Below are 26665 nucleotides of genomic sequence, written 5' to 3' on the forward strand. Positions count from 1 at the left end.
CCAGGACAGAGCCCTGTGGTACCCCACTTGAGACATTCATCCAGCTGGATGTGAAGCCATTTACAACCACCCTTTGAGTCCGATCACTAAGCCAGTTATGAATCCACCTAACAGTTGCCTGGTCCATTGCATACTTGGTCATTTTTTCAATAAGGATGGTGTGAGATACTTTGTCAAATGCTTTGCTGAAGTCAAGATATACTATATCTACAGCATTTCCCTGATCCACCCAGTCAGTGATTCTGTCATAGAAGGAAATTAAGTTAGTCTGACATGACTTGTTAGTTACAAACCCATGCTGACTCTGGTTAATCACTTCATTCTTATCCATGTACTTACATACATGTTGTTTAATAATTTGTTCAAAGATCTTTCCTGGTATAGAAGTCAGACTCACCGGCCTATAGTTCCCTGGGTCCACCTTCTTCCCCTTTTTGAAGATAGGAACAACATTTGCTCTTCTCCAGTCTTCTGGGACTTCTCCTGTTCTCCAAGAATTTTCAAAGATTATGGAGAGTGGTTCTAAAATTTCTTCTACGATCTCCTTCAGTACTCTGGGGTGTAATTCATCTGGGCCTGGAGACTTGAACTCATTTATGTTAGCTAAATATTCCCTCACAATCTTTCTGTTTACAGATAACTTGGATTCCTCTATTCCTTTAAAAGGACAGTGAAGATTAGTTGATGTTACATTTTCTTTCTGAGAGAAAACAGATGCAAAATAGGAATTAAAAAGTTCGGCCTTCTCAACATCCTCTCTTACCATTTCTCCATTTTCATCCTGTAAAAATCCTATAGCATCTTTGACTTTTCTTTTACTTTTGACATACCCCCAAAATCCTTTTTTATTGCTTTTGACATCTCTTGCAAGCCTTAATTCATTGTCAGCTTTAGCTAACCTGATACGTGCCCTGCAGGATCTGCAGACTGCATTATAATCTTCTTTAGATATGCCTCCCTCTTTCCATTTAATAAACATTTCTTTCTTTCTTTTTAGCATGTGTTTAAGTTCTGTGTTCATCCATCCTGGTTTCCTTAAATGCTTCCCATTCTTCCTACTTTTCGGGATTGTTAACAATTGTGCTTTGAGAATCTCCTTTTTAAAAATTTCCCATCCTTCCTGGACATTTTTGTCCTTAAGGACATCCAGCCATTGGATCCCTCCTATTCTCTTTCTGAGTCTCTTAAAATCTGCCTTTCTAAAATCTAACCTTGAAGTTTGAGTCTTCACATGTCTTCCTCCTCTAGTTATCCAAAATTCTATAATAGCATGATCGCTGCCTCCTAGCGTCCCAGCCACCTTTACCTCCTCAACCATTTCCTCCCTGTTTATAAGGATTAGATCCAAAGTAGCAGATCCCCTTGTTTTCTCCCCTACCTTTTGGAAGATAAAGTTGTCAGCAAGAGAGGATAAGAATTTTCTTGACCTGTTAGTTTTACTTGAGAGAGATTCCCAACAAATGTCTGGATAGTTGAAATCTCCCATGACCACTACGTCATATTTTTTGGAGAACTTGGTCATTTGATACATAAAGAGTTCATCCATATCTTCAGCTTGCCCAGGTGGCCTGTAGTAAATGCCTACAATGGTGTCCTTTCCGTTGTTCTCTCCTTGTATTCTTACCCAAACAGTTTCCACAGAACTCCTAGTCTCTGAAGCTTCAATCTCTGTGCAGATATACGCTTTTCTAACATACAATGCGACACCTCCTCCTCGTTTATCAAGTCTGTTTCTTGCAAATAAGTTGTATCCTTTTCGCCTTTTATTCCAATCATGTGTATCGTCCCACCAAGTTTCAGTGATTCCAATGACATCATATTCCTTTTCCTGCATTAGTAGTTCCAATTCTCCTTGTTTGTTGCCCATGCTTTGTGCATTTGTATAAAAACATTTTAGTTTGTGATTGGTTTCTCTTCCTCCCATATTTTTATTATTTAAATTGTTTTGTCTTTGTTCTTCCTTTCCACTTCCAGTAGCAGAGATCTCAATAGTATTTGTCAGCTGTATGGCTTTTTCTGGCCTTTTGCTTCCCTTCCCACATTGTTCTAGTTTAAAGCTCTTCTGATGAGTGTAGCAAGGCGACTTCCAAATACATGTTTTCCAGTCTTCGTAAGGTGCACCCCATCTCTAGCAAGTAGTCCATCGTATAGGTAATTCATTCCGTGATCCAGAAATCCAAATCCTTGTTGACGGCACCATCGACGTAGCCAGTTGTTCACCTGTAGAATCTTATTCCACCTCATTGTTCCATGGCCATCCACTGGGAGGATGGATGAGAAGACCACCTGCGCTCCCAATTCTTTCACTTTCTTGCCTAAGTCTTCAAAGTCACTGCAGATGGTTTCCAGGTCCTTTCTTGCGGTGTCATTTGTCCCCACATGTATTAGCAGGAATGGGTAGTGATCTGTAGGTCTGAAGAGTCTTGATATCCTGTCAGACACATCTTTAATTTTTGCTCCTGGAAGACAGCACATTTCTCTTGAGGTTATGTGTGGTCTGCAGATAGCGGCCTCTGTTCCTCTTAACAGGGAATCCCCCATGACCACCACTCTCCGTTTTTTCTTCACAACATTCTTCTTTCTCCATCCAGGAGGATTCTGAGGGCTTACAAGGTTATTCATTGCTGGCAAAGTCTTATCTTGCTGTATTTCTTCATGGTTCTCCTGCGTGAGAGCCTGGTACTGGTTCCTGAGCAGTATGGATGCTGACTGCCTCTCGATCCTCCGGCTTCTGTGGGTCACATGCTTCCATTCCTCTGTTTCGTCAGGTGCAGTTCGAATTTCTTCTCTTTCTGAATCATGAAGAGATAATTCTGCTCTGTCTAAGAACTCTTCACCTTCCTTAATGATTTTCAAGGTAGTTAACCTCTCTTCTAGATTTCGCAACTTTTCCTCCAACAGGGACACAAGCTTGCATTTCTGGCATGTGAAGTTTGGCTTTTCCACTGGCAAGTCTGTGAACATGTAGCAGGATATGCAGCTCACCAAATGGCTCCTGGACTCTTCCATGTTCTTACTGTTAATGTTCTGAAAACAGTGAAAAAAGCTTCAATATGCGCGCGCCGGTAGGCACGCGGTTTACCGATGTCCTCTTTTCAGCTCCAACAGCCAAAATCCAGTGTTCTTTGAGCTCGCGGAGACTCTTCACTTACCCCAAAATGCAGTGGGAATATGCAAATTATCTCCTCAGGACTCCTCCCCTGGTTTACCGATGTCCTCTTTTCAGCTCCAACAGCCAAAATCCAGTGTTCTTTGAGCTCGTGGAGACTCTTCACTTACCCCAAAATGCAGTGGGAATATGCAAATTATCTCCTCAGGACTCCTCCCCTGGTTTACCGATGTCCTCTTTTCAGCTCCAACAGCCAAAATCCAGTGTTCTTTGAGCTCGCGGAGACTCTTCACTTACCCCAAAATGCAGTGGGAATATGCAAATTATCTCCTCAGGACTCCTCCCCATGATATCCAAATGATGAAAAATTCTTTATTCAGTATTGTCTATAAGGGTCATTTTCAGAAATACACGTACTTACACAACATGGCACGCGATCAGTCAGGTTATTAATGGTTTCTCGAGGATTGTTCTGCCACTCTGAATGCACGTGGACATGTTAATCAGTGATGTCTCAGATGTGCTGTATGGGAGACAAGTGTGAAGATGCTGCACACTGCTGTAGTACGTTTAGGATGCTCACAGTAGCACAAGCAACATGCGGCCTGCTACTGTCTTGTTGAAAATTGGTACCTGAAACTGACAGATTGGGGCCCGTCTGCAAGAAATGTGACTGGGCTCCCCTCCGGGCCTGGCACGCTACATATGATGAGGGCAATCTGGCAATGGGACCCCTGAAACCTTGGACTATATAGATAATGAATAGAGCAGAGGCCAAGTATGCACAACTCTGCTTCATTCTGGACGAGACTGCAGAGCCATGTTCTCCGAAATCTGAGGGGCCCAGTGGTCGAATCCCCAGCGATCAGCAAGTTATACCAGATCTGATGGAACTGGGATAACATGATTAATTGGTGAATAATCCTTTAAAGAGCTAGGTTGATTCTAATATTCTTCACAATATCGTACATGAACCAAAACCAAATATGTTCACACACATGCACATATAACATACAAACATAAATACACACATACCATACACATGTACCCGCACAGACACATGTACCATTCTGTATCAGGTGTTCAGATAGTCTGTGTAGGAGGTTGGCCACATAGCTCAGAGATCGGCTGGCGAAGGCTGCAGAAGCCACTGTGGAGGATGGGGACAAAGCAGAAAGCTATCAGCCGCCTGCTGCTGCCGTGCTGTCCCGTGCAGCGAGCCCTCCTCCCCCACCTCTTCTCTGTGAGGAGATGATGCTGGGAGGAACGGAGGGAGCAGAAGACGAGGTGTTAGTCCTGCTCTTCCTCCACTATTTTCTCCAGTGTGCTGTGCGGCCCGGGCCCCCTGACTACAGGTGAACACTCACCATTGGGATGTGTCATGCAGATGGACACAGACACCCGCCAGTGAGCGCACTCATCATTCTGGTGGGGAAAGCATTCTTTGACCAGCATCTCTCTCCCTGCATGACACACCCCATTTTTGTATTCTTGTGCACCGCTCTCTCCCCAGTTCTGGGACAGATTTGATTACGGGTAAAAGTGAGAGGGGCCTGGAGCTGCTTGACATTAGGCCCCTCTCACTCCCGCCCATAATCTTGACTGAGTGGCCCCATATGCCCTGCGTGGTCTGCCACTATGTACAGTATGCACCTGCCTGCAAGGGCCCCCCTCCACCTCCGGGCCCTGGTGCAGTTGCAACAACTGCACAGGCGGTATGTCCACCCTTGCCCTGTGTGGCCTAAACAGGCTACTATGGTCTGCAGTGTCTCCGGACTTTTCTCATCGAGCACATGTGGGATGGCATTACTCTGCAGTTACAAAGGGAGCTGCCAGCAGCAGATCTTGATGATTTGCTTGCCCAAGTGCATTCAGCGTGGCAGAACATTCACCAGACAACTATAATATATTGAATGAACCGAGATGTTTTGAAAATGCTTTCGTTTTTCAACATTTGCATGTCATTAACACGTTTATCCATCCTGTGATCTCCTTACTTCTACATCTTTAGTGTTGAGGGATATATTTTTTTAAGGTCGATGGTTATCTTTAATATTTTACTCTTTCAGACCAGGGAAATGGACCCCAGGGACAACCCTTTCAAGGAAACCAACCACCATTTTCTAGTATGTTACTTCTATATTTCCATCTAATCAGTGCAGTGATGAAACTGACTACCTAAAGACCACCTTTCTTTGGTTTACTAGTATGAAGAGAACCTGTTGCCACATTTGTATGTGTGAAGACAATCTAAGCCAAAACATCTGATTGTTTTTAGTTGAATCCTCTGTTCCCCCATGAGATGTGCTTATTTCCCTCACCCCACTTATTTAGATTTGCCCACCTATCTGACCTGTTTATGGTGGAGTTGGGTATATGGCAATTAGCTGAATGATTCTTAATACATTTTTTTCTGTTTAGACTCCACAAAGCAAATCTCCCTCCCCCCCCCCCCCCCCAGTAAATTCTGCAACATTATATTTTTGATTTTTAATGGGGTTCTCCAAGAGTGAGATAAAATGCAGCCCCTCATATGATTCTAGCTGCAGCCTGTACACGCATGTCAGAACGGGCTGCAGACTGAAAACCTACAGCCTCTGAGACCTGTGACTCAACTGTGAGTTGTATCATACATACCCCGTAAAGGGCCAGGAGCTCGGCTGCGATATGTGAAGATATATGTTAACTAGTGATGAGTGTGTATGTTCTGTTAACCCTTTCGCCGAGTATGCTCGGGCCGAGCTCCGAGTATTTACAGCTGCTCGGTGTTATGTTTGAATCGCTCCCGTGTGAATGATTTGCGACTGTTTGCCAGCTGTAATACATGTGAGGAATGTCTATTTCTTACACGTTCCTCACATGTATTAAAGCTGTCAAACAGTCGCAAATCATGTACACGGGAGTGATTCAAACATATCACCGAGCAGCTGTAAATACTCGGTGCTCGCCCGAGCATACTAGGCGAAAGGGTTAACTGAACATACTTGCTCATCACTAATGTTAACCCATATGTTTTAACCCATGTTGTGCTCGGCACTACACCCAACTGGAAAACATTGAGGCAGATGAAGCTGGAGATAACCCCATTTTTTGCTCAGCAGAAAAGAGGTATATTTCGTCACATATGATACTTCAGTCTGCCTGGAGCAGGACTGTGTGATACATCTCTTGTTAGTTGAGACGTAGGTCACGGGGACTGTATGGCTATAGCCTGTGCAGACACGTGACTAGGATGGGCTGCATTTGGAATGGCGTCCCTAATATAATTCAATCTCGTTCTCGGATAAGCCATGAAAAGGGAAAGAAATACAAAATGGACTCCTCAACATTGAAATTACACCAGAGAAGGAAAAGTCGTGGCAACATGAAAATCAATAGCTTGCCATAGGCAAATGGAGATCCCCTAACTAAAGACCCTAATTAAAACATAACTTTTAATTTTCATCATTAAAAGCAGATAGACCCTACATTATTAAAAACACATATTGCCATGATTGGGAGGGAATAGGTGAACCAGGTATATACTATTATTTTAGATAGGTAAAAGTGCTTTTGGCGGCTATTTTGTTTTTGTGCGGTCAACACTTCCGTTATATTGCAGAGACCCTATCCTCTTATTATTACTATCCTCCCTATCGTGTTTATGCTATATAAAAGTTAGTCAGCTACTAGCATCCCCAACATGTTTCACCAGACAGGCGTCATCAGGGGGAAAGAGGCTATATATTAATGATGTAAATTAAAAGTTCTGTTTTAATTCGGGTCTTTAGTTAGTGGACCTCTATTTGTCTATTGCAATATGTTAATATATTAGTATAACCCTGCTAAACAGTATTATTTTGTGTTGAAGTATATGTACTTGCACAACATTGCATGCTATCAGTCAGGTTATTAATGGTTTCCTGAGGAATGTTCTGCCACTCTGAATGCACTTGGTCACACTAATCTATAATAATGTGCTTGATGGGAGACAAGTGTGGAGATGCTGCAGACCACAGGAGTATGTTTAAAGGCCCCGTCACACTAAGCGACGCTACAGCGATCCCGACAACGATACGACCTGTCAGGGATCGTTGCTGCGTCGCTATGTGGTCGCTGGTGAGATGTCAAACAGTCAGATCTTCCCAATGACGCAGCAGCGATGCGGCGACCCGTAACGATCTGTATAACTATGCACGCCTATGTGTTTCTGTGTCTGAGTCTTCAACAAGGTCGTTGGTAAGGTGTCAAACACAGCGATGCATGCTACCCAGTGGGGCCTCAACGATCAAAGAAATGTCCAGACCATTCCGACACGACCAGCGATCTCACAGCAGGGGTCTGGTCGCTGCTAAGTGTCACACGTAGCAAGATCACTACTGAGGTCGCTGTTGCGTCACAAAACTTGTGACTCAGCAGCGATCTCACTAGTGATCTCGCTTAGTGTGACGGGGCCTTTAGACCATGTAGGCTGATCACAGTAGCACAAGCAAAATGCAGCCTGGCATTTTAGTGTTGAAAAAATGGTTCCTGGGACACTTTAGAGAAATGGCCGTAACTTGTCTGGCCTACTTGTGCTATCATGGTCTGCATAGTCTCCAAACTTGTTTCTAATCGAGCACATCTGGGGCGGCATTACTCGACAATTGCAAAGGTAGCTGCTAGCAGTGGATCTTGATTTTCTTGCTCATGTACATTCAGTTTGGCAGCCGAACATTCCTCAGAAAACTATTAATAACCTCACTGATATCATGACATGTAAGTGTAGGTATTACTGTGCGTGGGGCTCACACTCGAGACTGAATGAATTGAGATGTTTTGAAAATGTTTCCATTTTTCACCATTTGCATATCATTAACATGTCTATCCATCCTGTGCTTTTCCTTAAGTGTACAACTTTTCCTTCTTGGTGTTGCAATTTCAATGTTCAGGGGTATATTTTTTTTATGGTCCATGGTTATCTTTTAATATTTTACTCTTTCAGACCAGGGCAACATGCCCCAGAGACAACCCTTTCAAGGAAACCGAACACCATTCACCAGATTTGACGGTTATAGTATGCTACTTTTAAATTTCCTTCTAATCAGTGTATTGTTGTGATGAGAACTTGTAGCTAAAGAATACCTTTCTGTGGTTTAGTAGATTAAAGAGAACCTGTTGGCACATTTGTATGTGTGAATTATGCTTCTGGACCAGAGATGCACATTTTTTGGTCCAAGGTCCACATTGGTTCAATATGACATCTGAAGGGCTGCAAAAAAAAAAGGGGTACTTGCTTGAATACACTTCCAGAACCACTGTCAGAACATTAATACACCATCAGAAACAAGTTTTGAGTATTTGAGAAGTGAATAGAAATTTTCCGCTCCAAAAAATCAGTGTGAACATATGCTACCTTACAATAGGTTTTTGGAACAGAAGCTCAACCAATTCCTCTTTGCAATCTCAAAACTATGTTTTGAGGATTTTTAATATGAAGCACTTTATGGTTTGCTACATGATCAGAACCACAGTCAGTACATAAATGCAGTGCCAGAACCACCGTCAGTACAGGACTAAATCACCATGCTTAGTACAGTGATCAATTGCAGTTTCAGGTCAGCCCTATGTACAATTGTGTGATCCTGCAACTTCAAGTATGACCTTAACGATGGAAAGGAGATGCTGTGAGTTGTTGTCAGCCTGCACACATACACATACAGGAACCAGCGTGCCCTTAAAAATAAAAGTATCGTTATAATGCCTCATAAATAAAAATCTGTCCCATGCTGTGCCCCTGAATAAATAATTGCCCTCACTGTGCTTCCTGCATAAAATATACCTCCACTCTGCGCCTCTCCATAAGGTCCCCCCCACACTGCTCATCTTTAACATATCTCGCCCAACTGCCCTTCTACATAATATACCCCCCACACTGCCTCTTTCCCTAATATTGCACCTCCCCATAATTCCCCCCCACACACACACACACTGCCCCTCTTTATAATATTCCCACCCCACACTATCTCTTTACTTTATAACATTCTCCCTCTCATACTGCCCCTCTCTATATTGTTCCCCTCACACAACCACACTGGATACTGCGCTCCTCCATATTTCTCCCATGTTGCCCCATAATGGGCTCTCAGTAACACCAAAACACTCCTACCCCTCCTATAATCAGGGTATTAAATCATCTGCTCTTTCATGGATTGCTCGCTGTTTCTGTCCGTTTTTGCCACCTCTTCGCTGCGGCGCAGATGAAGGCAGCATTGTGGGGAGGTCAGTAGCTTGATGACCTCATGAACGTTGGGGCGGCAGCTGACAATTGCTCCTTTTCGTCTGACCCAGCGCCAAAGTGTTGAATTATATTCGCTTCTGTGAGACACACAAATACAGTTAAATAACGGAAGGTGAGAACCAGTCTACCGATTCTCTGCGGGATGCAGAACATCCGCTGGCGGGCCATATGCATCCCGTAGGCCATATGTTGTACAGACCTGTTCAAGACGTTCTCAGCAAAAGTTTTGGATTCTGTCATGGCGATTCCTTTGTTTCACCATGAGATGTGCTGCTGTTTTGCAGCGGCTTATTCCCCTTTTATTACTTAAATATGCCCACCTAGCTGTCAACTGAATGATCAGTTAGATATTGCATATGTTTGGACTGTTTACAGCAAATCTGTGTTGTCGGGGGGTTTTCTTTTCCTTTTTTTAAGTTCTTTTTATTATTTTGCTCTTTCAGACCAAGGAAACCAAGGCTTTCAAGGAAATCATCCACCATTCCAAAATTTTGGCGGTTACAGTATGTTACTTATATTTCCTTTTTAGTCAGTGCAGTGATGTGACTTACTATCTAAAGAAAACTTGTTGCCACGATTGTACATGTGAATTATGCTTGAAGACATTCTTAGCATAAGTATAGGATTCTATAATGTTAATTCCTTTGTTCCATCATGAGATGTGTTGTTTTTTGCCAACAGCTTATTCCCTACACTTCATTTAATGGATATACCCACTTAGCTGGCATGTTTATGGTGGAGATAGCTGTAGGAGCATTTAGATGGAGCATTTAGACATTGCATGTTAAGGCCCCGTCACACATAACGAGATCGCTATCGAGATCGTTGATCCGTCACGGTTTTTGTGACGCAATAGCGATCTTGCTAGCGATCTCGTTATGTCTGACAGGTAGCAACGATCAGGCCCCTGCTGTGAGTTCGCTGATCGTTACAAAGCTTCCTGGACCATTCCTGGGTCGTTGCGCTCCCGCTGGGCAGTGTGCATCGCTGTATTTGACACCTTATCAACGACCTCGTTAGCGATTCAGAACTGAGACACGTAGGCGTGCATAAATTGGACTTTTCCTCGCCCCTCGTCCCTAATTGGTCGCTACAGCGTTCTCATTTTACGCTGTGCATAAAGAAGGCAACAGAATAGCGATTCCATCCTTTGTTTCTGACTTCGTGCTGGATTGCAGATCCTAGCAGAATTCTCCGGGCTGTTGATATCCGTTCATTCGACTGAGTCCTCATTTTGCGGATCGTTGTAGAGTTCTCCGGCTGTGACTGGCCGTACATCTGGTCTTGTCAATCGGAGATGAGGGGGCGCGGAAAAGTAATGTTATGCATGCCTTTGTGACACAGTACAGTCCCTATCAAGGTGTGGATCGTTGAAATAGTGTGAAAGCGTCCCAACGACCGCCGAGATCATTAGTTAGATCGCTGGGGCGGCCGAAATCGTTGGGAAGTTCTGCATGTTTGACAGCTCCCCAGCGATCACGAAACGACTCTCCAGCGATCCCAAAACCGTGACGTAATAACGATCTCGCTAGCGATCTCGTTATGTGTGACGGGGCCTTGAGGTCTGCTTATCTACTTCTGGACTGCCCATAGACAATAAACATTTGGCCAGTTCACATTTAACCCTGCATTGACCCCAGCTTGCATGACATAGTGTAGCTGTGGGGGAGGGAAGCCAGCTATCAAATGCAGACAGACTTTACAGAGAGCAGATAAACATGATTTATTATCATGTTTACCTTCTACATCTCTCTAACCACAGGTACCCAGGCTCTGTATATAGATTAGGAACCACTGACAGTGCTTCCTCCTCCTGACCAAGTGAACAGTTGATTACTGTGTGTAGGGAGGGAGCAGGAGCTGGTGGGTTCTAGGAAGCCCAGTCAGGTCTGCTATTAGCCAGGAGGCTGAAATTTCCCTGCAACTGGGGCTAATATACTAGTTAAATGGGAAATAGGCAGAAAAAAAAACTATTAACATGTTAAAACACCCCTCCCTCCCAAAGGTGTTGTAAGACTTTGTGGGGGCTCATAAGTATGTATAAAAAAAGCAAAACAATTAAACACTATTAAAATCTATCTCGAAAAAAGGAAATCATTTTAATATCTGAACAAGATAAAATTAGTCTTTAAAAGTGCATGTATGATAAAACTCGATAATGTGCCTGGTTAGGAAGGAAGAAAACACCCAGCCATGAGCTTGTTAACCCATTCCTGCTGAAGTCTGTTTTTAACCTTACTGACTAGGCCAAATTTTTCAATTCTCACGTGTCACTTAATATGGTAATAACTCTGGAACGCTTCCATATATCCCAGTGATTTTTTGTGTGTGACACATATGCCCATAGTAATGGCTTAAAAGCGTCCCAGGGGGTGACAGATTTCCTTTTGTCATTTTCACAAGGGCAAAAAGAAAAAATGAAAACCACAGTTTGTTATGCAATTTTTCCTTCTTAATTTCCGATGACTCGTTGTACAAACTACAACACTTTAATGAATTCATGGGTGCAGTAAGCATATGGACACCGTAGGTGTGTCACAGAATTTTATACTAGTGGGCGGTGAAAAAAAAATAATTACATTTTTTATCATCGAAATGTTTTTAGCCTCAGATTTTACATTTTCACAAGAGGAAATGTGTTGAAATGGTGCTCTAATTTATTACACAGTTTTTCCTGACCGTGGCAATACTCCATATATGCCTTTACATTATCGTTTGCCCACATGGCAGCACTCGGGAGGGAGGATGCCGTATTTGACCTGTCGAGCGCAGATTTTCCTAGAATAGTTTGCAGACTCCATTTGCGGAACCCCTTAGAAACCCTGCCCGCCATACCCACCTGCTCAAGTGACCCCATTTTGGAAATTACACCCCTCTGGGAATTCATTTACAGGTGTATTGGCGATTTTGACTTTTTGGGCGTTTGCAACATTCAATGCATGCTTGTTTCTGGAAGAGTGAAATTTGGAAATATGCCATAGTAGTGCCCAATGCATTGTGTGTAACTTGTGGCGACACGCACCCCATATATTAAGTGGACTCTCCTCATTACAGTAATGCCAAACATGTGGATGCTAACTGCGGCTTAGACTGTTGGACTCAAAAGTGGGACGGTGGCATTTGGATTTAGAAGTTCAGATATTGCTGGGTTTCTTTTGGGCTAGGAGCCATATTGCTTTTCCAAAGCGTTTGTCTGACCAGTAATGTGGAAACCATCCATGTTTCTGTCAATGGATGACTGATCTGAGTGGGGCTTGATTTTTTTGGGTTGAGTTGAAGCTCTTGTTGGTACTATTGTGGGGTATATAACATTTTGGACCACTTAATGCTCAGTTCACATTTATCCTGTGCGCTACTTTGAGCACTTACATCGGAGTTTACATCTAAATCTCTGAAATACGTGATTCAGATGAAACCCCTGAGAGATCCATTCACTATAATTGAGTTAGGAAAAGTTTAAGGAATCTGAAAGTAAAACAAATGCGAAAAGATTTTTGGGGAAAAAATCCGTATAACGCAAACAAAAATCACATAAACAAGTAAAGCCAAGGTAATTCCAAGTGGAACAGCTGTACTTGGATCCCCTTACTATATAAGTGCATAGGTAAATTCAAATACATAGGTCTGTTCAAGGGATCTCAAAAGTGCACAAGTGCTAAGTGCATCCAGTACTTAAATAGTTCACAAAGAAACTATACCTATGGTGTGGAATGCATGTCCAATCAAACAACAATGATCATCTAATTGAGGCAAATGGAGAGAAAAAAGTTTGATTGCACCAAAGTGGATGGCTACAACCTGGACCACTTTGGTAAAATCACCTAACTTTTAATCACAAAGACATACCAGTTCATTCCTTTGCGGAAATAGACTGCAAAATAGAACGTACTGGTACTTCCAATGTCGAAGGGATTAAAGCATGTTTTGCCTTTCTTTTTTGTTTGGCTTGTTTGCATGTTTTTCCCTCACCACTACAAATACATTTTGCCCCATTTTATTAAAAAAATTTAAGATGGAAAGAAATACAAAACATTTTTTATAGTCTAAGGTTTTTTTATTTTATTTTACTCTTTCAGACCAAGGAAATGAACAACAGATGCAAGCCTTTCAAGGAAACCATCCACCAAACTATCCACCAAACCAACCACCATTCCAGAGATTTGATGGCTATGGTAGGTAACTTTTTTTTAATTTTTCTTTGTAAATTAGCGTACTGATGTGATAAAATCTTTTAGCGAAGGATAATAAAGATTCTTTTTTTGGTATAGTGGCAAATTAAAGGGAATCTATCAGCAGAATTCCCCCTCTCCCAATACCCACCTCCCCCCCAAAAAAAGCAAAAAAACCTATTTATATGTACACGTAACCTTCAAGGACAAGTCCAGCAATACCTTTACATGGTGAGTCTCTTTTTATCCTTTTACTGAGAAATCAGTGTTTGTATTGATATTCAAATGAGGCTGAAGAGCTGAAGCCTCTGTCACTCCAGTTCTATTCCCTGCCCTATGCCACCTCCTCCTGTTTTACTGATCCTTTCTCTGCCTGGAGTCACACAGGTGAGACTGTCAGTCAAGCAGGAGAAGGCAAATCTGATGGTCTTTTTTTGTGGGGTGAGGAAGGAAGAACAAAGGGGGCTCATTTGATTTTTTTATTTTATTTTTAATTCCTTCATGACCGGAGCAATTTCTGTTTTTGCATTTTCGTTTTTTGCTCCCCTTCTTCCCAGAGCCAGAACTTTTTTATTTTTCATTCAATATGGCCATGTGAAGGCTTATTTTTTGCGGGACGAGTTGTACTTTTAAATGCCATCACTGGTTTTACCATATCGTGTACTGGAAAATGGGAAAAAAAATTCCAAGTGCGGTGAAATTGCAAAAAAAATGCAATTCCACAGTTGTTGTTTTTTTTTTTTTTTTTAACCACGTTCACTGAATGCTAAAACTGACCTGCCATTATTATTCTCCAGGTCATTACGAGTTCGTAGACACCAAACATGTATATGTCCTTTTTTATTTAAGTGGTGAAAAAAAATCCAAAGTTTGCTAAAACAAACAAAAAAAAAAAATAGCACCATTTTCTGAGACCCATAGCATCTCTATTTTTCAGGATCTGTGGCCGGGTGAGTGCTTATTTTTTGCGCGACAAGCTGATGTTTTTATTGATATCATTTTGGGATAAATCCAATGTTTTGATCGCCCGTTATTGCATTTTACTGCAATGTTGCTGCGACCAAAACGTAATTCTGGCGTTTGGAATATTTTTCCCGCTAACCCGTTTACTGATTAGATTAATTCTTTTTTTTATATTGTTTGGGCGATTCTGAACGAGGCGATACCAAATATGTGTATGGGTTTGTTTTTGTTTTTGTTTTTTTTTTTTTATTTTGAATGGGGCAAAAGGGGGGTGATTTTAAACTTTTTTTTATATTTTTATTTTTTTAATATTTTTAAAAACATTTTTTTTACACTATCTGAATGTTTCAATAGTCTCCATAGGAGACTAGAAGCAGCAGTTTTCTGATTGCTTCTACTGCATACAGGCGAAGAGCAGATCGCCTGTATGCCGTAGAAATGCTCATGTGCTATGAGCGCTGACCACTAGGTGGCGCTCATAGCAATCTTTACATGACAACCACAGGGGTCTGCTGCAGACCCTGGGTTGCCATGCCCACCCATCAGTGACCCGCAATCTCGTGACGGGGTCACCGATGGACGGTGTAAGTGATGCTCTTCCGACGCAGAGCTGTTAAATGCCCCTGTCAAGGATTGACTGCGGCATTTAACTGGTTAACAGCCGCGGGTGGATCGCGATTCCACCCGTGGCTGTTGCGGGCACAAGTTGTAAGGATCAGCTGACATGTGCCCGGTTCAGTGTAGGCTCACCGCCGGAGCCACCGCTGAATCGGCCTTTACGGCGTGGTGCGTACTATCACTAACCACGTCTGAAAAGGGTTAATTTCTCTCCACTCCTCCTCACTGTAACTGGGGCATCCATAGTAGCCTTAGTTACAGGGGAAAACATCAGTCACTGATCTGCGTCTGCTAGAAGATGCTGGCAAACACCTGCCAATTATGTGGACGCCTAGTCCTATAGAAGTATAAGCAGTGCCAATGCATCTAATGATTATTGAATGCATAGAAGACAGACATAGTAATAAACCGCCTCTGTCTTCTCCAAAGTTTCCATGGCTGTGTGTGACAGCTGGAGGCTCGACTTGCTCCTGCTTGACTAACAGGAGCTTTAAGCCCACACCCAGGACCAAGCGCAGTAAATTTTGGCACTTGGTCATTATGAGGTTAACTGTGTGGTGTTGTAAAATATCTTTCACAAGAATGGATTTTTCCAAAAATTATTTTTATAATATTTGTCAATAACCAGCAACTTTGTATCCTTTTAGGAAATCCTGGCCCAATGGTACCATTTCCAAACCAGAACACAATGGGACCTGGAGACAATCCAGAGATGGCTTCTTTTCCTCAGACCTGTCCTCCTTTTATGCAGAGTGGGCCTACAGGGGGCATAGGGGGCATAGTAGCCATGATCGGTGGCCTCCACCAAGAAAAGATGAACTGTGATCGGGTGTTTAGCTTGTTCTGCTTGTATGGAAATGTTTCAAAGGTGAGGTTGAGCCGAGGAGCTGTGTACAATTTTTATTCTTGCATTAAGAATGCTAAAATACTAAACATGCCAATTTTTTTCTGTTTAGAGGGCATGATTTTGTTTCACAGGCATTAAAATACTGGTGTATGCATTTACTGAGCTCTCCATGAACATAGCACACTGGTAAATATTGTCAAAGAAACTTCTGGTCAGTTTTTGTCTTTACAGTCATACAAGTGCTTCTCACTAAATTAGAATATCATCAAAAAGTTGTTTTTATTTCAGTTCTTCAATACAAAAAGTGAAACTCGTATATTAAACAGTCATTACAAGCAGAGTGATCTATTTCAAGTGTTTATTTCTGTTAATGTTGATGATTATGGCTTACAGCCAATGAAAGCACAAAAGTCATTATCTCAGTAAATTAGAATACTTTATAACAACAGCTTGAAAAATGTTTTTAAAATCCGAAATGTTGGCCTACTGAAATGTATGTTCAGTAAATGCACTCAATACTTGGTCGGGGCTCCTTTTGCATCAATTACTGCATCAATGCGGCGTGGCATGGAGGCGATCAGCCTGTGGCACTGCTGAGGTGTTATGGAAGCCCAGGTTGCTTTGATAGCAGCCTTCAGCTCATCTGCATTATTGGGTCTGGTGTCTCATCTTCCTCTTGACAATACCCCATAGATTCTGTATGGGGTTAAGGTCGGGCGAGTTTGCTGGCCAATCAAGCACAGTGATACTGTTGTTTTTAAACCAGGTATTGGTACTTTTGGCAGTGTGGACAGGTGCCAAGTCCTGCCGGAGAATGAAATCTCCATCTCCAAAAAGCTTGTCGGCAGAGGGAAGCATGAAGTGCTCTAAAATTTCCTGGTAGACTGCTGCAATGACTTTGGTCTTGATAAAACACAGTGGACCTACACCAGCAGATGACATGACACCCCAAACATCACTGATTGTGGACACTTCACACTAGACCTCAAGCAGCTTGGATTGTGGCCTCTCCACTCTACTTCCAGTCTCAGGGATCTTGATTTCCAAATGAAATGCAAAATTTACTTTCATCTGAAAACAACACCTTGGACCACTGAGAACAGTCCAGGTCTTTTTCTCCTTGGCCCAGGTAAGACGCTTCAGGCGTTGTCTGTTGGTCATGAGTGGCTTGACACAAGGAATGTGACACTTGTAGCCCATGTCCTGGATACGTCTGTGTGTGGTGGCTCTTGAAGCAATGACTCCAGCAGCAGTCCACTCACTGTGAATCTCCCCCAATTTTTTGAATGGCCTTTTCTTAAGAATCCTTTCAAGGCTGCGGTTATCCCGGTTGCTTGTTGCTTGTGCACCTTTTTCTACCACACTTTTTCCTTCCACTCAACTTTCCATTAATGTGTTTGGATACAGCACTCTGTGAACAGCTAGCTTCTTTAGCAATGACCTTTTGTGGCTTACCCTCCTTGTGGTGTGTGTCAATGACTGCCTTCTGGACATCTGTCAAGTCAGCAGTCTTCCCCATGATTGTGGAGCCTACTGAAACAGACTAAGGGACCTTTTTAAATGCTTAAGAAGCCTTTGCAGGTGTTTTTGTTAATTATTCTAATTTACTGAGCTAATGACCTTTTGTGTTTTCATTGACTGTAAGCCATAATCATCAACATTAACAGAAATAAACACTTGAAATAGATCACTCTGTTTGTAATGACTCTATATAATGAGTTTCACTTTTTGTATTGAAGAACTGAAATAAACTTTTTGATATTCTAATTTAGTGAGAAGCACCTGTAAGTCCATTGTCTTTGCAAATAGCGTAAATTGTCTACATGGCTACTGGTCTCATAATGCTACTAAAACAACTGAATATACAGGTGCTTTGGCCGTCTGGTCGCCTACTCCTCCACTCAGATATTGGAAAAGCCTTTGACCGGCAGAACTGGCTTTTATGTTTTGAAATTAATTTTATCGAGCCCTTTCCTTAGTAATTTATAGTTTCTATTCTTCTTCATGAGCGGTAGTTAAACTATCCCAAATATCTTTTAAGGTTCTACCAATCTTCAGTGGTACCTTGTCACTGTTACGGTTTTCCCTGTCCATCAAACCCTTAGCTTTTCCTCTTTTTTTTCTTCTTAAGTTTCATTCTCCTCTTAATATGGAAATTACAAAAGATTAGCTTTTTAGTGCCCATCTCTGCGGTCAAAATGACCCTACTTCTGAAATGATATTACTTTGAGATACTTCTGGTTAGTCCATGGATACCTAAGCTACTGCAATGCCCTACATGAGGTAAGCGAATCTGAAGAACTATACTACATTTCTAATTGGAGGTAATTGCTAATCTTATTATTACACTTACTACTTATTAGGAAAGATTATTTGGAGATGGGAATACCCCTTTAACATATCTAGTAAGTGCTTTTACTTCATTTTATGGTTACAGTGTTAGGACTTTTGAACCATAGAGTAACCACAGCTAGTCTCTAAATTTTTCCCTTCAACCACAGCAGTGATCATTTTCTGTAGATTATAAATTCCTTTATTCAATTTAGCTTTTATCAGGCGTAAATAGATAAATAATTCAGTAAGTTTTGTTAGTAAAGTGTATCAGTGTATAAACCCACAGTAGTCTCAAGAAGGTAGAAGACGAAATGTAAAACCTGTTCAGCTGATATACAACAAATTAGGAATTTGTATTTTTAGATTTATTTATTTTTTATTTTGCTTTACAAGTTTTGATACAATTAGAGCTTTTTCTCTGGGGCCCTGTGATTTTTATGTACACCATTGGAATCACTGCCTCCATTTTGCAGAAACTGAAATTTATAAAATGTGAATTATGTCGCTCGGTGCACCCTTAGTGTGGCCAAGAGGCTCGGTGCACTGTTCAGTCCACTGGCTTTGCATGTGCACACCTCTTCTGGTGATTGACAGCACTGGCTACCTTGAGCTTCCTCTGCAGACAATGCTTGCTCCAGGCAAGTCAGGGTTATCAGTCACCTGTTAGAGGGGCAGGGGCATGCAAAATGGTGCACAGAGCCTATGGGCCATGCCAAGGGTGCACAAAGATTCCTAATTAGTATAGTTGATTAAACTTCAGTTTCTGCAGCACAGAGGCAGTGATTTGAACAAGAAGGCTGTGTTCACGCACAGTGTAAATGTTGTAGTTTTTTATTTGCACTTTTTCTGCAGGTGTCCACTCCAAAATGCACAATAAAAATCTTCTATGATTATTGCATTTTTGCTATATTTTTATGCATTTTCCACTTGATTTACTGTTTCTTTTAGTGTAGATTTGAAGCAGTGTTCTTGAATGAGTTTGTTTTTCTTAATACAGAATAGCTTTGATTCTGCGCTTGAAGACACAACTGCATATTTTAGACCCCCCCCCCCCCCCATATAAGCCTATAGATAAAAAACCCAAAGTTCACAGTGTCCTTAAATGCACAATGTTCTTTTGTTTTCATGAAATTGTGTCCACTCTGCTTAGACAGGTAAATGCAGCAGGCAAGAACGCAGTATTTACACCAAGTGAGAATATAACCGAAGCGGGTGTTTTATTTTTATTTTTTTTAACTGTTCATCAGAATGAAAAAGCATGTTGGCTGTAGCAATAATCATGTTTCACTTAATCAAAAAGTAAAGCATCACAACAGTTGGAGTCTTTTGAAAAGTTGCTGAAATTGTTTTAAAATAAATGTAATTTTCATTTATAAAGCACTTGCCTGTTATGTGGTCAGGAATTTATTTGGATGGCTGCTATGTAAAACTTTTTTTCCCAGGGATTTGTAAAGTTGGACCTACAACTTTACAATGAGGGATAGGCTTTGACAGCAGTTCATGGAAACAAACTGTATCCAACATGGTTTGTGTGTAAATACTTGAAACTGAGAACTATTATTAAAATTGTTCTTTTGATTGTAGGTAAAGTTCATGAAGTCTATTCCAGGCACAGCCCTTGTGGAGATGACTGATGAGTTTGCTGTGCAAAGAGCAGTTTCTAACCTCAATATGGTGCAGATTTTTGGAAAGACAGTTAGTGTTTGGTAAGACTGATGTGGTTATAGAACTTGCATGTATATCTATGTATCCCTTATTGTACCCATCCTTCAGACTCTTCTCAATCACGTCTTTTCTAAGCATTTAAAGGGAATCCGTTAGCAGAATTTCACACCACTCCACCACCCTCACAAACTATTTATATGTGTATGTAGCTTCTTCAAAGACAAGCCCAAGAATACATTTTCATGGCCAGTCTGTCCCTCAGTTACTGAGAAATCAGTATTTGAATTGATATGCAAATGAGGCTAAAGATCTGAAGCTTTGGTCACTCCAGCTCTATTTCCCGCCCATCACCGCCGTCTCCTGCTTGACTGACCATTCCTATGCTTTGAGTCACACAACATTAGAGGCTGTCTGTCAAGCAGGAGGCGGGTGCGCTGGACGAGGAATAGAGCTGGAGAGACAGCGGCATTAGATCAATCTACAAGTAGTTCTACAGCTTTCAAACAGAAATTTGTCAAAACCTTTGCATGGCCTGTCCGTTACTAAGAAAGAAGTGTGCGAATTGGTATGCAAATGAGACTGAAGTTCGCTCGACGAGTGTAAGCACTTCCCGAGCATCTGTTCGCCCCAGCTCTAATTCCACACCCAGTGCCGCCTTCTCCTGCTTGACTGAAAACTCTATTGCTAAGTGAGAGCTTTCTCACCCTCCCTGTGTTGTCTGCTCCCCTCACTTCTGATGCAGCTCCCTTCATGTGACGGGACACCAAGAGGGAGTGTAAGCTTTCTGATTCTCAAAAGGAAGGAGAAAGTGGAGCGGCGGGGATTGGGAGAACTGGTTTAAAATCCTATTCGTGCAGTTTTCATAATATATTAGTAAGTTCAATCAATTTCTATTTGTTCAATATTCAAATAATCTGTTGTGGACACAGAAAAACTTTTTTACGTGGGGTGAAAAAAAAAAAAAAATTCCATTCTCATTGGAGGGGTGACCTATGTGTTACCATTGGAACTCTATTGAAATGATTTGAAAAGTTGAAAAATAAAAGTAGTAGAAAATGCTTCATCAAAAATATTATCTGGTGGTTTTATCTTTCTATTCTTTTTTTTTTTTTTCTCATCCAGTGTATCGAAACAGTACTCTGTAGTTCCAAGTCACATGTTTTATCTTCAAGATGGCACAAGTAGTTACAAAGATTTTTCAATGAGCAAACTTAATAGATTTACTATTGCCACCCAACCTTCTAAAAATCTAATGCAGCCACCATCTTGTGTTCTGCGTTACTATAACGTTCCATTGAAGACGACAGAAAGTAACTTCCAGAAGGTAAGTCAGATTTACAATATGGTGCTCCAAAATACAGTTCACTCAAATCCTACAGCACGTTTTACACTTTTCCCATCTGACACACAGCGTCATAACATTCAGTGTGAATAGGAGTAGAACTTCCTTATTGTCCCTATTTAATAACCTTTTTATATGCTTTTCCTTTGTTTTTCTTTTTGCAGCTCTGTGAAGAACTAAAAGTTCCAAAGTTCATCAAGCATAAAGCATTTGATCCCAGACGTTAGTATAATCCAGTATCACTAATGTTACAGCTACCATTGGAACAAAAAATGTTTTGAGCCTTAAAATCACTTTTTTCGCTCTATTACACCATCTTAAGGCTAGGACCGCATATTGACCTAAGCCAAAAGCCTGTAAAATTGATCGTTGTGATTATAGCTTGAGGCTATGTGCCCACGATGCAGAAATGCTGCATATTTTTTCCGCTTCTCCATGGCAGGAAGAACACATGCGGTTTTTACATGCGGTTTTCCTGCCAGGTAGAAGCGTTTGTCAAGTGTCTTTGCATGCATTTCTGCATGCGGGTTATCAAGCGCTTTTCCAAGCGATTTTAGCATCACTTGGAAAAGTGCTTGACAGCTTGTTCACACTATATAAATCCATGCAACCGGCATGGATTTATAGTAGTGTGACCAAGTTAGTTAAAAAAATAAGAATGGTAAATATATATATAAAAAAAAAGATGATACTTGCCTTCCGATGTCCTCCTGGTGTTTTCTCCGCTGCGTCCTCTCTTTTGCACTGCTCGTGGTGGTGTGAAGGACCTGCGGTGACGTCATTGAGTCATATGACAGGTCCTTCACAACACTGCGACCCATAGAGCAGACCAGACGAAGGGGAGAAAACACCGGGAGGGTATCAGAAGGTAAGTATAATCTTTATTTTTTATTTTAAATAATTTTTTTTACAGTTTCTGTGGTACCCAGGTCTGGATGAGTCTCCTCTCCTCCAGACCTGGGTACCATCCGCACATTGAATCGTGTGATATCCGCTTGTGCAGATGCAGTGATGCGGATTTCACGCGGTCCAATGCAAGTCAGTGGTGGCGATTACGCTGCGTGTCCGCAAAATCAATGGACATGCTGCGGATTTTTGAGCGCAGCATGGGCATTGACATTGCGGCTTGTCATTGGGGGACGGATTACCAAGCGTTTCCGCTGCGTAAATTCCACAGCATAAACGCTTGGAAAATGCTTCGCGGGCACGCAGCCTAAATGCAGTCACTGGTCAGGGATTGCTGTTACATAATTTTAGCTGGGGCTGATTTACTAAAAGACTTTTTTTTTAATCTTTTTCATTTATAATTAGGGAAAACAAAAAATTCTTGTCTAATTAAGTGATTAAAACTCTGATCCTTTAAAGCGAAGAATACTGAAATTTGTCTCTCCACTGTCTCACCATTTTGATAAATGTGAGGCTTCCTGCTTTTACGTTTGAAGATAGACAGGCAGCATGGGAACACGGGGGATCTGGGCTATAATGTTACCATATGCTGGTTGTAGTAATATATTAGAAGCAATGTGAGATGGATTTTTGTGTGTTAGAGCATCAAGTTTAGGGTAGAGGGAGGCTAGAAGCTGCAACAACATGGGTAAATCCTGTCACTGCCTTCTCAGTGTGTTATAGCTGCAGTTTGTGTGTAATTAGTGAGATTCAGATTAACCCTTTACAACAGACACATTCTGTAAAAGATTAACCCTTTAGAAGCAGCTGTACTCTCTTCCTTTATCTAGGCTGCATAACACATTAGTACATACAGAATATAATTGTTAATTATTATCAGCCACTTAACATAAAGTTTGGGTTCCCAGCTGGAAGTTAGAAATATTTCACTTGATTTATTCACCATGTCCGATTATCTTTTTGTGGATAATTACTGACAAAAATGGGTGAATCAATCTTCCATTCAACAGAATGGCAAAAGAGCCGGCCAGGTCTGAGTATGAGGCTCCACTATGCCATTCAGATTCTGTATAGAATCAGTTCCTTTCCCTCCGCCCCCACCCAACATTTGTATGTCCCAAAGAAGGGACTCTCGCCAGATTTTTGGTCTCACTCTAGTAAAGTGAATTCAAGTCTGATTTCTGAAATGTCTTCCATTGAGATTTTCTCATAACTAATAGGTTCTTCTTTAATTTGTGCGAAAAAATGACTTGTATGACTAGTACTACATTTGTTTTAGACATGTTTTTTGACACACATCAAGGATCCAAGGTGTGTGGCCTAAATTGAGATTACAATTTTGGCATGACTTTGTGGACCAAATTAAGCCAAGTAACAAATGGTGTAAACTTAGTCTAGGCCATCTGACGATGAGCCATATTTATGAAATAGCATGAGACACTGATATATTTGGTTAGACTGATTATATTTTGCAGGTTTGCTTTATCTAAAAGTAAGTCAACTTTTAGTAAATCAGCCCCAATATTTCAAGCATAGAGCTATTCAAATCAATTGCTTTTTGTTTGGAGTCTTATGTCAGATTTAAAGCATTAGAAATCCCTGATCCAGTTCCGGGGGTTACATTCTCTGTAGTCTATATGCCGGATTGCCCTTTCTGTGTGCTGGGGAACTGGTCTAGTGTATGTTCCAAGCCTTTGCTCAGTATTGTCCTTCCAGTAAACTGCTTTTATTTATAATCTGTTTATGGCTTTTGGTTTTCACTGCGTATGGAAGCTTACATTCTGTATGTCTACAGCACCATCGAAAAATGGATCCGGTCTCCTTCAATGGAAAATGCAGGCTGAAGCAATGGAAGCACTCCTAGTATTAAATCACTACCAAATAAGAGTACCTTGTAAGTGCCGCTGTGTCCATAAATGTTCTGTACTATAGTTATACCAAACCTAAATTGGAGGCACTGTCTTTGTCTAAAAACACAAGCATATCAAACTGTTAAGCCCCCATACACATTACACAGTCAGGTGAACCTGCTGATATTGACAGGTTCAGCCAACAGTTTAATGTGTTAAGGCCTTGGCATGTCTAACTTTGCACTGGGATCTTTTTGTTCTCATTGATATAAGCCAGTGCCAGACATGTCTGGCAGAAGCTCTCTCATAGACAACACTGGAGCACTTGGCAGAGCGAGCGCTCCTGTGTATGGGAGAGACAGCTACCGGCTGAACCATCATCCGGCCGACAGCAGTCTGTTTGTGGTCGAGTGAAAAGCAAAGTTAAAGGGACGCTGTCAGCACAGAATGACTGTTTAAACCAGGGGTGTAATAAGGAAGGGTCAAGAAAATTATTCTTTGGACACACAATGATAAAATCTAGTAAAGCAGTAGCATGGCAACTATGCCCCATACGTAAGGGGGTATCAGTGGGAATCCATGTGCAGAAATCCAACCAGTGATCTTTTATATTTTGCCTATCCTAATGATGAGTTACTGATCTCTTGTCAGTAAGAGGGTGAATTAATGTGTTCCCAGTACTTTAATAGTCCTCATCACCAGTGCATGCTTGTATCATAAAAATTTGCAAATGACCTCCTCTGCTCCACTTCTCTCTCTGCTGGCAAGAATTAAACCTATGACTTAAGACTTGTACTGTGTCTAGCTCTACTTACCCTGCAATACTGCATAGATGGAGGAATAGTTACTCCTGATAGTATATGAGGCTTGAAACATGCGAGTATCGAAATGTATTTGCTCAGTCTCTTGGCAGAGCTGACCGGTAAATCACCCATCACTTGTATATAAACTGAACCACATCCTCCATGTGGAGAGGTAAAATAACGCTCTGGAAATATATTCTTTTCAGTCAAGATACTGACTTTAGTGGTGAGATAAAAGCAGAAATGTAACTGCACATGTCATCAAGGATTGTGTCTGACTGCAAACTTCAAATTTCACTATATTCTATACTTGCATTGGGTTTTGCACGTTTTTTGACTAAATCACGCCGACATGGAGATCAGCACAGTTTAAAAAAAAAAAGATGGTTAATGGCAATGTGGGGAAATGCTGTGCAGTTGCAAAACCGCTCAGGTGATCAAACAGCTCTGCTGCAAGCTCTATGGCGGTGTGGTTTCGACACGTCGACTCCCGCGTGTGAACCCAGCAATCACTAAAGCAAATGTGCAAGTTTGTTGCTGGGTGCGTGCAGGAAAATGCTTTTGATTTCATTCTGCATTCTGTTTTCAAATCTTTAAAGATGAAGTAACATGTAGCCTAACGATTGCTGCAGAAAAAATCCACAACAAATCCGATTAAATGGGCAGGACACTGACCCGTAGAGGAAAATCTGTTTGTTCAGTTATTGTACAAATGCCTAATTATTATTTTTTTCTTTCCACAGATAATTTAAATCCTTACACACTGAAATTGTCTTTCTATACCACCACCCGCCTGTGAAACCTGTGAAACCTGTGTCCCAGAGGAGATTGTTTACCCGTTCTTTTTTTTGTACTCTGAATGATTAGCAATGCCTTGCAATGATTGAATATTTTTGGGTGTTTTAAGCAGCATTACATGTTTTATTCTGATATTTTTTTTAATTATATTTTAGTGTTTGAATACAATGCAGAAATTCAATCTGTAATAAGAAATAAAACATCCCTGCTGGCATTGTGGGTTTTGAACATGTCCCTATTGGCAAAGAGGAAGGAATAAGTTACCACGTGGCTGTTGCTATAACAGCACCAAATGTGTTGGGAATTAGTAATACAAGTGCACATGTGGCTCCAAGGGAGGAATGCTGCGGTCTTACATAATCCTGTCTGTATCGAAGCCAAATTTTGGATGGGATTTACAAAGGAAAATAATTAATACCGAGAACAGTTGGTGACATTTACGAAGTAAAATTCTGCTGCAAATTGCACAAAAAATGTCATATACATCAATGTGTATGTGAGAGAAATGTGTCTACCGTATCTAACGATTTCTTATTTAGCTCAGTCTGTATTGTTCCCCTGATTTGTAAATCTCCCCTGATGTATTGCACCATATAGACTGCTATATGTATGTGTACATAAAGAAATGCGTTTCTCCAATAGCCACAGTCCCAGAGTTTAAAGTGATTGTTCAACACTCAGTTTTTTTGTTCCACAGAGTTGCTACTGTGTTTTTATATTAAAGGAAACAAAACTGTATTATACTTGCCTTCCCTGAGTCCAGTGACCCTGCGGCTCTGATCTTTGAGTCTTTTATGTAAATTTACATAATGGCGTCAATGATAATAATCTTTCTTTTTATATAGCGCTAACATATTCCGCAGCGCTTTACATACATTATCATCACTGTCCCCATAGGGAATGTAGATTTTGAGCCCCAATCAGTAGGTCTTTGGAGTGTGGGAGGAAATCGGAGAACCCAGAGGAAACCCACGCAAACACGGGGAGAACATGCAAACTCCT

The 26665-nt window shown here is 41.3% G+C and overlaps 1 protein-coding gene across 18 annotated transcripts in view; it reads left to right on the forward strand.

The window, feature by feature from the left end:
- The window catches only part of LOC141257718 (heterogeneous nuclear ribonucleoprotein L-like), a 78278-nt gene extending 51877 nt beyond the window's left edge, over positions 1-26401 (forward strand). For 17 of the 18 annotated variants that reach the window (XM_073672595.1, XM_073672600.1, XM_073672596.1 and 14 more), the window contains 10 exons: positions 5179-5235; positions 8073-8144; positions 9812-9871; positions 13445-13540; positions 15766-15986; positions 19884-20005; positions 21087-21288; positions 21471-21528; positions 24008-24106; positions 25609-26401. In XM_073672595.1, coding sequence (XP_073528696.1) covers positions 5179-5235; positions 8073-8144; positions 9812-9871; positions 13445-13540; positions 15766-15986; positions 19884-20005; positions 21087-21288; positions 21471-21528; positions 24008-24106; positions 25609-25664 — 1043 coding nt within the window. In that variant the 3' untranslated portion in view covers positions 25665-26401. The remainder of the gene's footprint in view (positions 1-5178; positions 5236-8072; positions 8145-9811; positions 9872-13444; positions 13541-15765; positions 15987-19883; positions 20006-21086; positions 21289-21470; positions 21529-24007; positions 24107-25608) is intronic. The other variant, XM_073672597.1, reaches the window with a different exon arrangement.
- Positions 26402-26665: the final 264 nt, after the last annotated feature.

The sequence above is a fragment of the Phyllobates terribilis genome, unplaced genomic scaffold (genome assembly GCF_046119375.1).
Source record: "Phyllobates terribilis strain yellow unplaced genomic scaffold, ASM4611937v1 Scaffold_3__8_contigs__length_932513732, whole genome shotgun sequence".
Classification (NCBI taxonomy): Eukaryota; Metazoa; Chordata; class Amphibia; order Anura; family Dendrobatidae; genus Phyllobates; species Phyllobates terribilis.